Source organism: Leptodactylus fuscus, chromosome 7 (genome assembly GCF_031893055.1).
Source record: "Leptodactylus fuscus isolate aLepFus1 chromosome 7, aLepFus1.hap2, whole genome shotgun sequence".
NCBI lineage: Eukaryota > Metazoa > Chordata > Amphibia > Anura > Leptodactylidae > Leptodactylus > Leptodactylus fuscus.
In genome coordinates this window covers 105036903-105050634 of record NC_134271.1, presented here as the reverse complement: position 1 = coordinate 105050634, position 13732 = coordinate 105036903, and the positions used below count along the sequence as shown (strand labels likewise).

Below are 13732 nucleotides of genomic sequence, written 5' to 3'. Positions count from 1 at the left end.
ACTTTCTTCATATGCTTTATATACTTTCTTTATCGCTGTAATACGACATCAGTGCGTGCATTATCCCTGTACTCTAATATAACTGTGTGCATTTTCCTGGTCAAGTAACATTACCTGCACTGTAAAATAGTTCTGTGCATTATCCCTGTGTGTAAAGGTGATTTAAATAATTGTACCCTTTGAGGCTAAAGCCCCACATAGTGGCCGCAGCGGCAACAGATCGCAGTTTTCCTGCAGCGCCTTTCATAGAAAGTCTACAGAGGTTTCTCACTGGTCCTATGGAGACCAGTGTTACTTGTTAGACCACTAGCTAAACTTTCACCCATGTGAAAGATTCAGTTTGGTGCACTTCCAAGCCAAAGTTATACTGTACCAGAATCCCTATATGTGTACATGCACACATAGATTTCTAGAGCAGTTGCCTAATCGTCAGCCCTCTATCGTGCTACTGCTGCTGGGTGGTGGCCCCTGTTCTTTGCCACTATGCAAAATTCAGTTTGCTGCCAAACCAGTATGAATCACATCAATAAATAATAATAATCTTTGTATAACTCCAACATACACTATATGACCAAAAGTATTGGGACACCTACACATTACAACTGCAGGAGCTTTGATGACATGGCATTCAAAATCTACAGGCATTAATATGGAATTTGCAGCTGAACAACTTTCACTGGGAAAATTTTGGAGTGGGCAGGAATTTTCACACACAGTAAATATATAGATTCTAATATAATCGTTGTACATAACTTACATCAAACTCTATACTGGAAAACTTGTTTGAGATCTCTGATAAAGAGAAAATCGGATGTCTTGTAATAATACAACGACTTTTACTGTTATTACTTACAATACAGTAAGAAAACTTTATGATCTCTGTGTAGTGTGACCAAAGTATAATCCTAACAAAAAGTACCTTATTAATGCTGGAGCCAATCACCTTGGGTACAAGCTTTCATATCTACAGAGCCAAGTACATATGCGTAGAAGATTGAAAGCCAGGCCGACAAACGACGCTTAGAGGCTGGTTCCTGAAGAAGATGGAGGCGGCGCTGGAGAGTTCTCTTGCAGCATCGGGGATGCTCCCAGTCCTGTTTGAGCGCTGGGGCCCGCCCCCAGTGCTGCAAGGAAACTCATTTGCATAAAGATGGAAAACGGAATATCTATACCGAACGGTGGCGTGGAGAAGACATCTAAAGGTAGGAGAAGAATAGCCTTTCTTAAGACTATTCCTACGTATTAGGGAGAAAAAAAGGGATTCTAATGATAGGATCCCTTTAACCAAGTTGTCTGTGTACCATGTTATTGAATTATTCATTTCAATTGCAATTAAATGATAAGAAATGTCTCCACCTGTGTTATATTGTATGGGCATGCTGCAACACTGTGAGGGTTAAGGTGGGACATGGAACTTAACTGGCTCCTCACCAAATTCCCCCATGCTATTTCCAGATTCCACAACTAGTGCTTTAGGCATCTGAATTAATATCTGCAACACCTTGAAGGCCACATTGAAGAGTGCCATATGGGTTGCCTTTAAATTCCATTCATGGAACTGGTGGGTGGGGGGCTTTGAGTATCAGGACTAGAACCGGGATCCTTTGGATTCCTCTCATGAATGTACTGCACATGTTCATTTCAGAAGGTGTGTCGTTTAAAGAAAAATGTAAAGAGAACCCAGTCCGATGTTTTGTTAATTTTTCAAGTAATTGCTTGACACCTTATTTCGAGCTTCCTTCACCTGCTTTGCCAGGGTTGACATAAGTATTTGGAATGGCTGCTGTCTAATCCTGCCCTGACTGTTCATTATTCAAAGACACAAACTCATTTGGAATATCTTCACAATGAAACGTGTAACTGAGACATGTCATAACAGGAAGCATATCTATAAAACACATGGACAGCATTTTAGAATCAACTTTTTAGATTTTTGTTATAAATATAGTGATGCAACAAGGCTATAAGGATACTTAGGATACAAAGGCTGTTATAGTAACTGAATTGTCAATGTATATTTGTATGAACAGATACTGTATCTCATATTCAATGGGGCAACATTACTTGATATTTGAGCTGCTAGATAGTCATCCTGATGGAAAGAAAAATGTATTTGCTTGGGTAGATTACCATTGTTGCATTTCATCTTTTATACTTAGCTCCCTTATCCCACTAGGATGAAACATAATGAAAGTGATGGAGGCTCATGACAAAGTCTTTGATATCAGAATGAACATGTTAATACAATGACATACGTAGTTGGAGAATTCTTTGAAATAATAGGCACTATGTAACTATCCCACGTGTGACTTTTAGAAATATGGCGGCAGGGGAAAGAAAATAATACTCATTCATGTTGTGGACAGTTGCTGTAGAAACCAGCTGGATGACACATGAAAATAGATTTTTTCAGATTTAGCTCCTGAGAGACACCCAGGTGACTCACTCCAATAAAATGAAAAAGTGACAGTGAAGTGGTTTCTTTCTACATACGTTCCAGAATGTGCGCTTCGTTCCTCAAGAATACAACAGAAGATGATGTATAAACAAAAGCATGAAAAATGTGTATTATTTGTTTCCTTGTGGGAATGACTCGTGCCAAATGTTAAAATTTTATTCAACTTTTTGTATTTCGGAAGCTTAGTACATCTACACCCAAATCATGCCTCTTGTGTAAATACACATATTAACCCTGAATAGTAGAATACTGAAAAAGCACCATATAGAGGCAATACTTTCATGAATGGAGACTGCCCCAACAGCTCCTATAATTCAGGCCGAGCAAGGCAACTCTCCTTGTTTATAATAGAAATGGAGGCCATGGGAGTTGGGTTGGTGGGATCTTGTTGGAGTATAATAGATCAACTATGAAATACTATGAAGGATTTTCAAGTTATAGAGCTATTTTAGGTATGTTAGTCACCATTAGACTAAAATAGAGAACACATAGGGAAATCAGTAAAATATTGGTGCAATGGTGCCATACGATAAAATATAGAAATGGAATTGATTTAGGCTGAACTGATATTTTTATATACAGGGAAACGGGAAGCTAGATGAGGATGGTCTGTCATATGACTTAAACATAAAGATCCCAATGGACCCCATACACTACAATGGAGTCAGTTAGATTTGTCTTATATTATTGTCTTATATTATTGTCTTATATATTATATACTTATAATTGATCCATGTTCCTTTTTTCTGAGTTTGGCACTAGACGTCTAGTAAGTCAAAGAATTTAGCGACAAAGATGCGCCACACTGTGCCAAAGATGCCTCATGTTTACAACAGTGTCTAGTCATAACCGCATTAGTAAATCCGGGTTATGTAATGCTTCATTTATCATACAGGGAAATTCAACACTTGTTGCCAGATTTCCCTGCATGTTACAATTGAATACAGGGGTTCACAGCAGCAGGTCCCATTGTCTCCATCTCTCCAAAAGATTGCTGTCCTTGCTTGTTTTCTGATGCAATTTACTCCATTTATAGTGTGGTTATCATCTCGGCACATGTTAGATATACCGTACACAGTCTGGTTGTGTTAAGCCTTCCACTGTTTACATGTGTTTCATTTCCTTGCTTTTACAAGGAGAGGGTGGATTTGACTATGAACAGTAAAGAGGACGATGAGGTCATTATCTTTAGTTGTGATGTGCTCTTTATTACAGTGTCATTGACACTTAGTGGATAAAAGACTAGCTGGAGCAGCCTGGAGGTGCAGGAGTGTCCTTTCTGTCATGTTAAGAAATAACATGACATCTTGTAGACAGAAGGAAATCATTGACACATCAAAGAAGGTTAATACTAACACCACAAATTTAATATACATCTCATCTGTTGCAGTATTTTATAAAAGCTTGACTTGGTGGTCACATAATGGAGACCATGTGCTAATGCCCATGATCAGAGTCCTCTCTGACTGTGGGCATTTAGAACATATGAGCCCCCTCAAGACTAAACTGCTGCCTCTTCCTGTATGTTCCCTTGTCAAGACTCCATGGTCTGTCATAGGAAAATAACTATTGAGGCTTGCTTGTGGCCAGCCTCAATAGTTATAGAGTAATTCTCCTATAGATTGCAATACAGTTATATGGCAGTCTATGGGACAAGCAAACTACTGAAAACAAAAATTATAAAAAAAATATATATATAAAAAAATTTAAATCAACCCCCTCTTTCCCTAGATAACAAAGAATAATAAAAGACACCTAAGGCCCGGGCCCCACATAGCGTTAATGCCACAATTTTGCTGCGGCCTTTTATAGTGCCTGTAAAGTGGATGAGTTTCTGGCTAATCCCTTTCACACATTGCAGAAAAATATCAACAGCGGACATGCTGTGACTTGCGTTTTTGTAAATCGCAGCATGTCAATTATTTCTGGGCTTTGCATATAGGTATAATAGAGGCAGAAAATCCACAGAGAAAAACTCTGCAGACTGTCTGTGAAATGTACTGTAGGAAAAACCGCAATTAATTTCTGCCGCGGTTTTTTCCACAGCGCTTTTTGGCTGCGTCTCTCTCCATGGGGCCTTAGCCTTACACAGACACACACACAGACACACACAGACACACACACGTTACAGGTGGGGCAACACGTGGCTCAGTGGTTAGCCTTGCAGCGCTGGAGTCCTGGGTTTGAATACCTGCTAGGAACAACATCTGCAAGCAGTTTGTATGTTTTCCCTATGTTTGCATGGATTTCCTCCCATTCTGTAAAAAAAAAGATATATTGATAGGAAAAAAAATGTAGATTGTGATCCCTATATGGGGCTCACAATCTACATTTAGAAAAACAAAACAAAAAAGTTACAGGTGTCAGAATTTGGCGTTTGGGACTAAAATGACAAAAACAATATAAATTTAGTATCGCTGTGAACATACAGATCCTAAGAATATAAGGAACATGTCATTTTTACTGCACTGTAAAAGCAGAACCATAAATTTGCTATTTATAATAATGCTGAGATGACTTTATAAGCGATCTCATCATTCTCAGCATTATTATGTCTACATATTTTTATTTTCATTATTGTGAACTCCTTTATGGCGAAAAATACCCTAAAAATAATAAAAGGCGTATTCTTGTTCTTCAAAAAAAAAATGTTGTGACCTCTTGTGTCCCCATTTCTTGTAGCCATGTTTTTCTATTGCTTTACAATCCATGTCACCTATCTTGTCTCCCAAGTCCGTCACTTTTTGCTTGTCTTTCAGGCCATATCTCCTGCAGGACACAGCAAAGCACAATGATATTTTGTAGGGTTTTAGGGTTCTAATAAGTGACCATTCAGAGACGCGTTTGATTACAACTCCTTACTGCTGTTGACTATGTTTAGGGCTTTGGCAGATCATACACATGGTGAAAAAGCTCTGCTTGGATGTGAAGCCTCTAATAAAAACAGAGGTCCTGATTTGTAGGTGTGAGTGTTTCCGAGCTGCAACCTGGGTTTAGACCTTCAAAAAGCCTTTAAGCTGATGAGATTAAAACTACAATGCCAGCAGAAATCAGGCTTAAGACGATCAATATCGAAATCTTTTGTTAACCCTTTATGGTCTTGAACAGTATTTGTGTCCTGGTAAAATCGATCTGTTAAAAGTTTGGTTGTCTGGGTAGATATTTTTCTGCACAGAATATCACAGGAACTGGAAGTTAGAAGAGTGCCAGAATGTGCATTTAGTAAGGAAGGAAGTTACAAGCGCATTACTGGAAGCACAGTAGCTGTTCATTGGAGTACTTTGGTTGGTACTGAGTGACTGTGGCTGGAACAGGGAGAACTATGGCTGATGTTTGGGAACCGCGGGAACATTGGTGGTTATGAGGGTTCCGTGTGGATTTGCTGCAGTGCACTTCTCAAATGTACATGCTCCTCTTTTGACAAAAATTCCAACAAAGGAAAAAAGAAGATGATGCAGTGGTAGCATCAGCCATCTTCCTCGGACTGGCCTGCTGGGGGAGTAACATACCAGCCAGGGACAGAAATTGACTCGACAGACTGGTTGGAAGGGCCAGCTCTGTCCTGGTGAGCCCTCTGGACCCCGGTACAGGTGGTGGGTGACAGAAGGATACTGTCCATGGTGAGCTCCAAGCTGGAGGACAACTCCCATCCCATGTATGAGACCGTGACAGCATTGGGCAATACTGTCAGTGACCGACTGCTTCACCCCAAGTGTGAGAAGGAGCGCTATCGGAGATCCTTCCTCCAAACTGCAGTCAGGCTGTATAATCAACATCAGGCTAAGCAAAGATCACTCCGCACAGAGAACTAAATGATCCTGAAGTCTTTCTTTTCTTTTTAGTTGCTTTGACTCCTAGTATCTTTTCTATCTGCTATTCTAAGCTTGTATGTGTTCTTTTCTTGTAATATATCACTGTATTATCCATGCTGCTGCAACACACTGAATTTCCCCATGGTGGGACTATTAAAGGGTTATGTTATCTTATCTTATATACAGAACAATAAAGACAGAAATGTAAAATGAACTTTTGGTAAAAACTGAACTCTGGGTAAAAACCCCAAAATATTTAGTAATTAAGAAATAGATCTTGCTTGGTTGTCCAGGCCTGCATTTTCTGGATCCAAACTACACCATCTCCAAAACAGACACCATGATGAAATCTAATGTACTCTATTACAAGTCAATGTTGGGTGCCAATGGTATCTGCAATAAGATTATTATTTAGTTCTCTAGCAAAAGGAGTATTTATACATACACATGACAGGGCGGATAATGACATGGTTGCATGCAGGTAAATCTCAGAACTGAGCTAATATCTATAGTAAGCATCAAATACTTGGCTTTCCTTTATTTGCTCTTGTTTTATACATGAACCTGAGAATATTTATATATACATTGACAATAGCCAAAGGGCAGACAGGGTGGAGATCTCTGCCGCTCTTAATGCTGATAGTGCATTTTTTTGTTTAAAATTTAGCATTATGCAGTGAATGTTAAGCTTAGCAGTACATCTGTCTCTGTTACAGACTCACCTGGTCTCCACACCTATGAGGTCAACAACAACATGTCGTCGGACAGTGGATCCTCCTTGTCCACAGGAGAGGATCAGCTCGCCATAGATCAGCGATACCAGGTTCTGCAAGGTAACTTCATTCTTTCTATTCTACTTTTATAGCTAGAGTTCATGATGATTTCATACATCTCGCCTATGTTATGGTATATGTATCATCCAGATTGGATCAGTGAACAAAGGTTTCTAGGAGACCTCTGTTCTTCTCTAATTGATGTGGGGTCTGAATTCATTTTGAGGTCTCACAAGGGGGTCTTGGTGGCTGAATGAAACACAGACTGTCATAAAGCAGTATCACTAAAGCTGTGGAGTACAAGTGCAAATGAGTGCCCCACAATCCATAGGTTACCCTCAGTAATAAGGTCACTGCTTCCTATGACAGCTGTTGAATCTTCTTCAAGTTAAACATTCTTCTATCTTGGCAGGCTGTGACCCTATGATAGAGTTAATAAATCTGCCACAATAGTCTTTTTCGCTATTGTATTTTCACATGCCCTTTTTCATTTGACCTACTTGTCAGAGATCTACAGTATATCTTATGTTACTTAAAGGGTACCTGAGTTTTCATTAAAAACTTAACACATGTGCAGTGTTTTTCAGGGCAGTCTGTTCTATGACTCTATAAACTTTCATACAAAATGTCCTATTAGTTTTTCTGCTTCTAATAATCACATTATGGCTGTACAATTTTTCTCTGTGGCTGTAGGTGTGTAAGCTATGGAGCAGTCTGTCCCCCTATATTATCCATTACTGATATTACTGGTTTCTTTATATGTAATTCTGCAAGGAGTGACTGCACGATAGCAAACTAAGAGCCCAAGTGACCATAATATAGGAGAGCCAGGAACACTCAAGTGCAAATACAGAGAGAATACATGCAGGCGAGATACAGCTAAAACATTGGAGAACAAACCAATCTATGACTACAGTCAGGAAAGCTGTTTGTGAATAATAGCCCATCTGTAATCACACAAGCAGCCAGAAGTACATACAAGTACATAGCAGACTTTTATTATATGATAAGCTTTGATATTTGCAGAATATTCAGTCCTTTAGTTTGCAGATCTGTTTGTGGAGGCTGTGAAAAGAATCAACCCCTCCCCTCTCTATTTCATGTGTGTAGACAGAACAGAACTTCCCCCTCCACTCACTGTGAAGACGTCTTACTTTTGGATGGTATCTACTTTTGGATAGACATTCTATAGGAATAGGGGATGAACTACAAATTAGCTAAAAGGGTTTTTCAGGCAGAAAGCAGCCTTAATTTTATTCAAAGTCCATTATATTTTGGTCCAGAATCACATGCTGTATGAAATAATAATAAGTTGTCTGAAAAGTCACTGATCCCACCAGTTGTCCCACTAGGATCACCCCTGCCCATATTCGTCAGGAAGGCAGAGAGAAAGTGGGGGTTTCCTGCTTCTACAAGAACAATCTACTACTTCCCACTTGGAATGTAATACCACGTTCTGCCTTGCAGGGTCCATGAGAAACCACAATTATGCTCCCTTGCAAAGTTGGGGGGTGGTGGTGGGGAGGGGTTCATACCATAGCGACTTTCAGATAAAGGGGCTGTCTTTAAAAATGCAACCCCAGTTACATGTAATGGTAATAGTGTCAAGCGTCTGCCATTGTTTACCCATATCAGAAATCAGTTATGGAAGCCTGGCTGTGCTGTAATATTTCCACCTCTCCCTGTTTATTTAGGTAACACACCTGTAGATAAAACAGGGCTATGATAAGTAGAGACCCAAATGGCACTTTGACCAGGGTTCAAGTGTGAATCACATATCTCCACCCAGTGTTCAGCCCTGATCAAAAATATTGTCATAACCCTATACATGCAATGCTGTTTTCTAGTTTAGCAATTACCTACTTTCTGTTCATTCAGAATTGAATACATGTAGGAGTCATGTACTGTATACATGGCTGTGTGGTGCTGACATTTGACTGTTTTGCGGACGCTATTTTTCTCTCCCTGGCTCTAGGATATAAAACCTGTTGTAACACATTATGTGAAATGAAGCTAGAAGAGGTATGCAGACTGCATATGTAAGACCGTACTATTCACCTTTTGTGGGTATGCCAGTATATAAAGCATATAAGAGTTATATATACAGTAGGTCAGAGCTGCAACTTGTTGCCCTAACCCTGTATGTAAGCACCTTGATCAATACGCAGTAGCTTGTTGGTCTCCTGGTACCCAGCACATGGGCTTCTCCTAGTTACACACATGGTTTGATTCAAATATATACTATTTAGGGTGCATTCACACTGAGTAAACGCTAGCTTATTCTGAACGTAAAACACGTTCAGAATAAGCGGCGTCTAAAGCAGCTCCATTCATTTCTATGGGAGCGGGGATACGAGCGCTCCCCATAGAAATGAATGGACTGCTTCTTTCACTCCGTGCAGTCCCATTGAAGTGAATGTGGAGTGCCGGCGTATACGGCAAGCTCTGCTCATGCCGGAGCGTACACGCCGGCACTCCCCATTCACTTCAATGGGACTGCACGGAGTGAAAGAAGCAGCCCATTCATTTCTATGGGGAGCGCTCGTATCCCCGCTCCCATAGAAATGAATGGAGCTGCTTTAGACGCCGCTTATTCTGAACGTGTTTTACGTTCAGAATAAGCTAGCGTTTACTCAGTGTGAATGCACCCTTACCCTGTAAAAAAAATCCTTTTGAGTAAGTTGAGAGTATAGCAAATATTCAGCTATGAAAGATATAAGATTTGTATGTGGTTTCAAGACTTTTCTCTCTATTGACAGTAAACACTGCACGTTTTGCAGTATCGGCAAAGTGGATGCGGTTTTGTAAATTGCAACATGTCAATTATACCTATGGAAGTGCTGGTGTTTCCCATATAGGTATAGTAGAGGCAGAAAGCTTTTTTGTGAAAAGAGCTGCAGAAAAAAACACGATACGTGTCCTCCGTGATCTTTTCCACAGCGCTTATTGGCTGCGGCTCGCTATGTGGGGCCTTAGCCAAAGGGGATAGAAATGTCAAAGAAAATTACAAAGAAATTATTTCCTAGTTACTGTGTACACCAGGGGTTTTGTTTCCGAGCTAGCATCTTTATTGGCTACCTTGGTGGGGCTGCTGCTTGATAAAGATTCTATTATTTGCTGTTGAAACGTATTTGAGGACAAAATTTGTACTACCATCCTGTCTCCTGACATTGCTTTCTCATATCTTTGGGAGACATCCAAGCAGTGCCACTTAGCGTTGCGTTCTCTCCTCGATTAGAGAATATGCAAAGCTCCAGTCACAAACTAGAGCTGTGCATATTGACAAGGGGAATAGTTAAATACAGTTTCTCCATACATTTCCAGGAGGGATAACAGAGGAACATCACAACACAGAGGGTTTTTTTTTTAAAAGATTCTCCAAAATTGTTATTTCATGTCGGATACAAAAATACTGACATGTCAAAAGATTTTCCTTTTTTTTTTTTTTTTAAATGTATGTTAACCCAATTTTCACATGAATATAACATAGTTAAGACATGTTTATCATCATTTTCAATCTTCCTGCCCAATCTGAGGCCTGAAGAGTCCAGTAAAATAGTACCCATGCACAGAACCCTTCTGGGACCACATAGTTTCCCTTCTTCTCATCCTGTATGGAGACTATAATTGAACCTCCACTAGTAAAGCTGATATTGCCCTTCTAGAACATCAGATCTATTATTCATAGGGATCATCTTTAACTACAGCATAATTTTTAATAAAAAGATAACATTTATGACAACTTTCAGGAATTCTCCTGGCAAATCCTGGTTCTAGCAGAAGTCCGAGTATACAGAGCTATCACCAGTGAGTCTTTCTTTGCTTGTTTTAGCTGCTGGTTGGGATGTCATAGTAAACCGTGCACATGGAGTGTGTGTGTGTGCAGCGTGTATCATATTTATCCTGAGCCGGACAAGACTAAGGTGTGGCCATAATCATGTTCCTTCTTGCAATACAGTACTGGAGATAGGGAACTTGTCCTTAATAGGAGCATTAGCAGACCTTGTACTAAGACAGTTCTGCTTATCTTTCTGAGATAGGTTGGGATATTTTCGCCTCTGCTCAGCTTTCACTTTTATGTTAGGAAGTTCTGCTATCACCAATTCTATTTGCCACATGTATTATCTTATAAGTAGGAGTGAGTCGGATGATAATGTACAGCAGCTGCAGGGTCTTTAGATTCCCCATGCCGAGGTTTTGGTGGGGGCCACTTACCCATCGTGTTATATAATAATTGAATAACTGTTGGGAGATCCTACCAGTTATGATAGGACCTAATGAAAATCTAATGCGTATGAGAGCAGCCCCATTGCCCCTTATGTCAGGTTAGTAGCCCTTCCTTCCTAAATAAGCTGGAGCATTGAACCATATTTTCGGAGAGTAGTGCTCAGACTCTTACTAATGGCTATTGGTAAAACTTCATAGTCTCTCCTCTGCATATAAACTCCTATGGTTTTCAGCTGGGAGCGACTATTGAGGACTGGAGCGGACTGGGTGGTGAAGGCTCATGGGCAAATACTCCCTTTGAACTGCCTATAACTGAGGAAGTCTGACATCTTGTGTACTTCCTGTATTCACAACTAATAGGCACAGTAAAGAGATCCTGTACTATGCTGACAGCGCACAATTCCTGGCACCAGCCCCATATTATTCCCCAAATTATTCCTAGACATAATGGGAACTATTTGAGAAATACTAATTGCTGACACAATGCCTTCTGGTTTATTATTGCTTCACTTCAGGACAGACAGACGTCTTATGGAGCGTTAGCTACGGAGCAATTCTCTGATATACTGTTATTTCATATTGGAAACTGGGGGTATCCCTGGCAGCGGCCCCCCGTATTACACTGCGTTTACAATAGCAAAGCATGATGGGTCAACCATTTAAATCAATAGGCCTTCTTCAATTCTGAATGTCCCCTCCAAGGTACAAGGGATCATACATAGCAGACAGATCTTGTAATGTTTTTCTCAAGAGAATGTGTAGCATTGCTAACAACTTGCAAATGACTTGACTATAGATCCAGTTTTTCAGGTGGTTTTGTAGCAATGTCAGTCAGAAGCACCTGTAAGGCTTTAGGTGAAAAAGAACTTATATACATACACACCCTTTCACATACATTTCATTGCCCTAGGGAAACAGTTTAATGTACTGACAGTAGAAATGCAGGATTTTGCTGCCATTACAGACATTATGTCCGAACTTTCAAAGACTCCTGAAGTGTAAATCTACCTCAGTACGTAGTGAAACATACCCAGCTCCCATATCTGTGCAGTATCTTGACAGATGAAGGCTTGAGGACTGATTTTATTGGATTTTTTAAAGCCTTGTAATTTGAATGCTCTCCTTAAATAGGTTATCTAAGAATTAATGACCGAACGGAGCCTTCATACAAGGTCGTACTACATAGGTGTTCTACCCTAGAATTAACATTGCTTCTGTCTGACATTACCTCCATAATACAATGCTTGATAGCTCATGGTATGATTTTATTTTATCTAATATTATATGAAGTTCACTGTAATACATCTGTGCGAAATCAGAAGCATACTGTGTAGAGATGGGTAAACCTCTCAAGAGAGGAGAGACATAAAGACATGGAAAGGAATATGAAGTTTCTATCTCACCTCAAGTGCTTTATGCACATCAAGGTCAGTATAGGTCAGTACTAGAGATGAGCCAACAGTAAAATGTTCGAGGTTCGATATTCGTTTCGAGTAGCCCCTCAATATTTGACTACACAAATCGAATATCGAACCCTATTATACTCTATGGGGGGAAAATGCTCGTTTCAGGGGTAGGCAACATTCGATCAAATTACACTTACCAAGTCCACGAGTGAGGGTCGGGCTGGATCCTCCAAGCAGTCTTCTCCGTGCAGCGTCCCCGCGGCATCTTCCGGCTCTGAATTCACTCTGCCAGGCATCGGGCCTGGGCAGAGTCGACTGCGCATGCCCGCACTACAAGTGGGCATGCGCAGTCGACTCTGCCCAGGCCCGATGCCTGGCAGAGTGAATTCAGAGCCGGAAGACGCCGCGGGGAAGCTGCACGGAAAAGACTTCTAAAGGTAGGAGAAGAACCAGCATTGATTGGCTGACTGTATAGCATTAAGCCAATCAATGCTGGTTCTGCATCGAACTTTTCCATTCGAATAGCGAGTGGTACTCGATCGAGTACTAGTATTTCGAATACCGTAGTATTCGATCGAATACCTACTCGATCGAACACTACTCGCTCATCTCTAGTCAGTACTAATCAAAAATGTCCTTTATGATCCTCCTGATGTTTCTGAGTGTGAGAGAGAAAGAGATTTAAATGAGCAGATTCTTTCTGTGTGTAGTGTATGGCAGACACCATATCTGTTAATCTCTATCTACCAGATCAGGGAGAACTAAAAAATATCCATACAGGGGAAGATTGCTAAAAATGCAGAGAACACATCAAATAATGGGCAGAAACAGTGTAAGGCTAAGTTCACATCTGAAACCGCAAAAATTATGAAGAACTTTTCTCTCTGCTGGTTTCCATTTTGAAATGGTTTGAAACATAGCCAATGGGGTCCACCAGTGTCTGCATGTAACTGCTAAAACAGTGGTCCATCTCTCCATCATTCAGGTCCCTCAATGGAAAGAATGGTGCAGATGTGAACCTAACCTTACTCCTCATGTACCCACACTGTACTTTTG

At 40.4% G+C, this 13732-nt stretch overlaps 1 protein-coding gene across 2 annotated transcripts in view; it reads left to right on the top strand.

The window, feature by feature from the left end:
• Positions 1-13732, top strand: part of SYNE2 (spectrin repeat containing nuclear envelope protein 2) — a 232528-nt gene that overhangs the window by 17322 nt on the left and 201474 nt on the right. For both annotated transcript variants that reach the window (XM_075282716.1, XM_075282715.1), the window contains exon 2: positions 6987-7103. In XM_075282716.1, the coding sequence (XP_075138817.1) occupies positions 7025-7103 (79 nt within the window). In that variant the 5' untranslated portion in view covers positions 6987-7024. The remainder of the gene's footprint in view (positions 1-6986; positions 7104-13732) is intronic.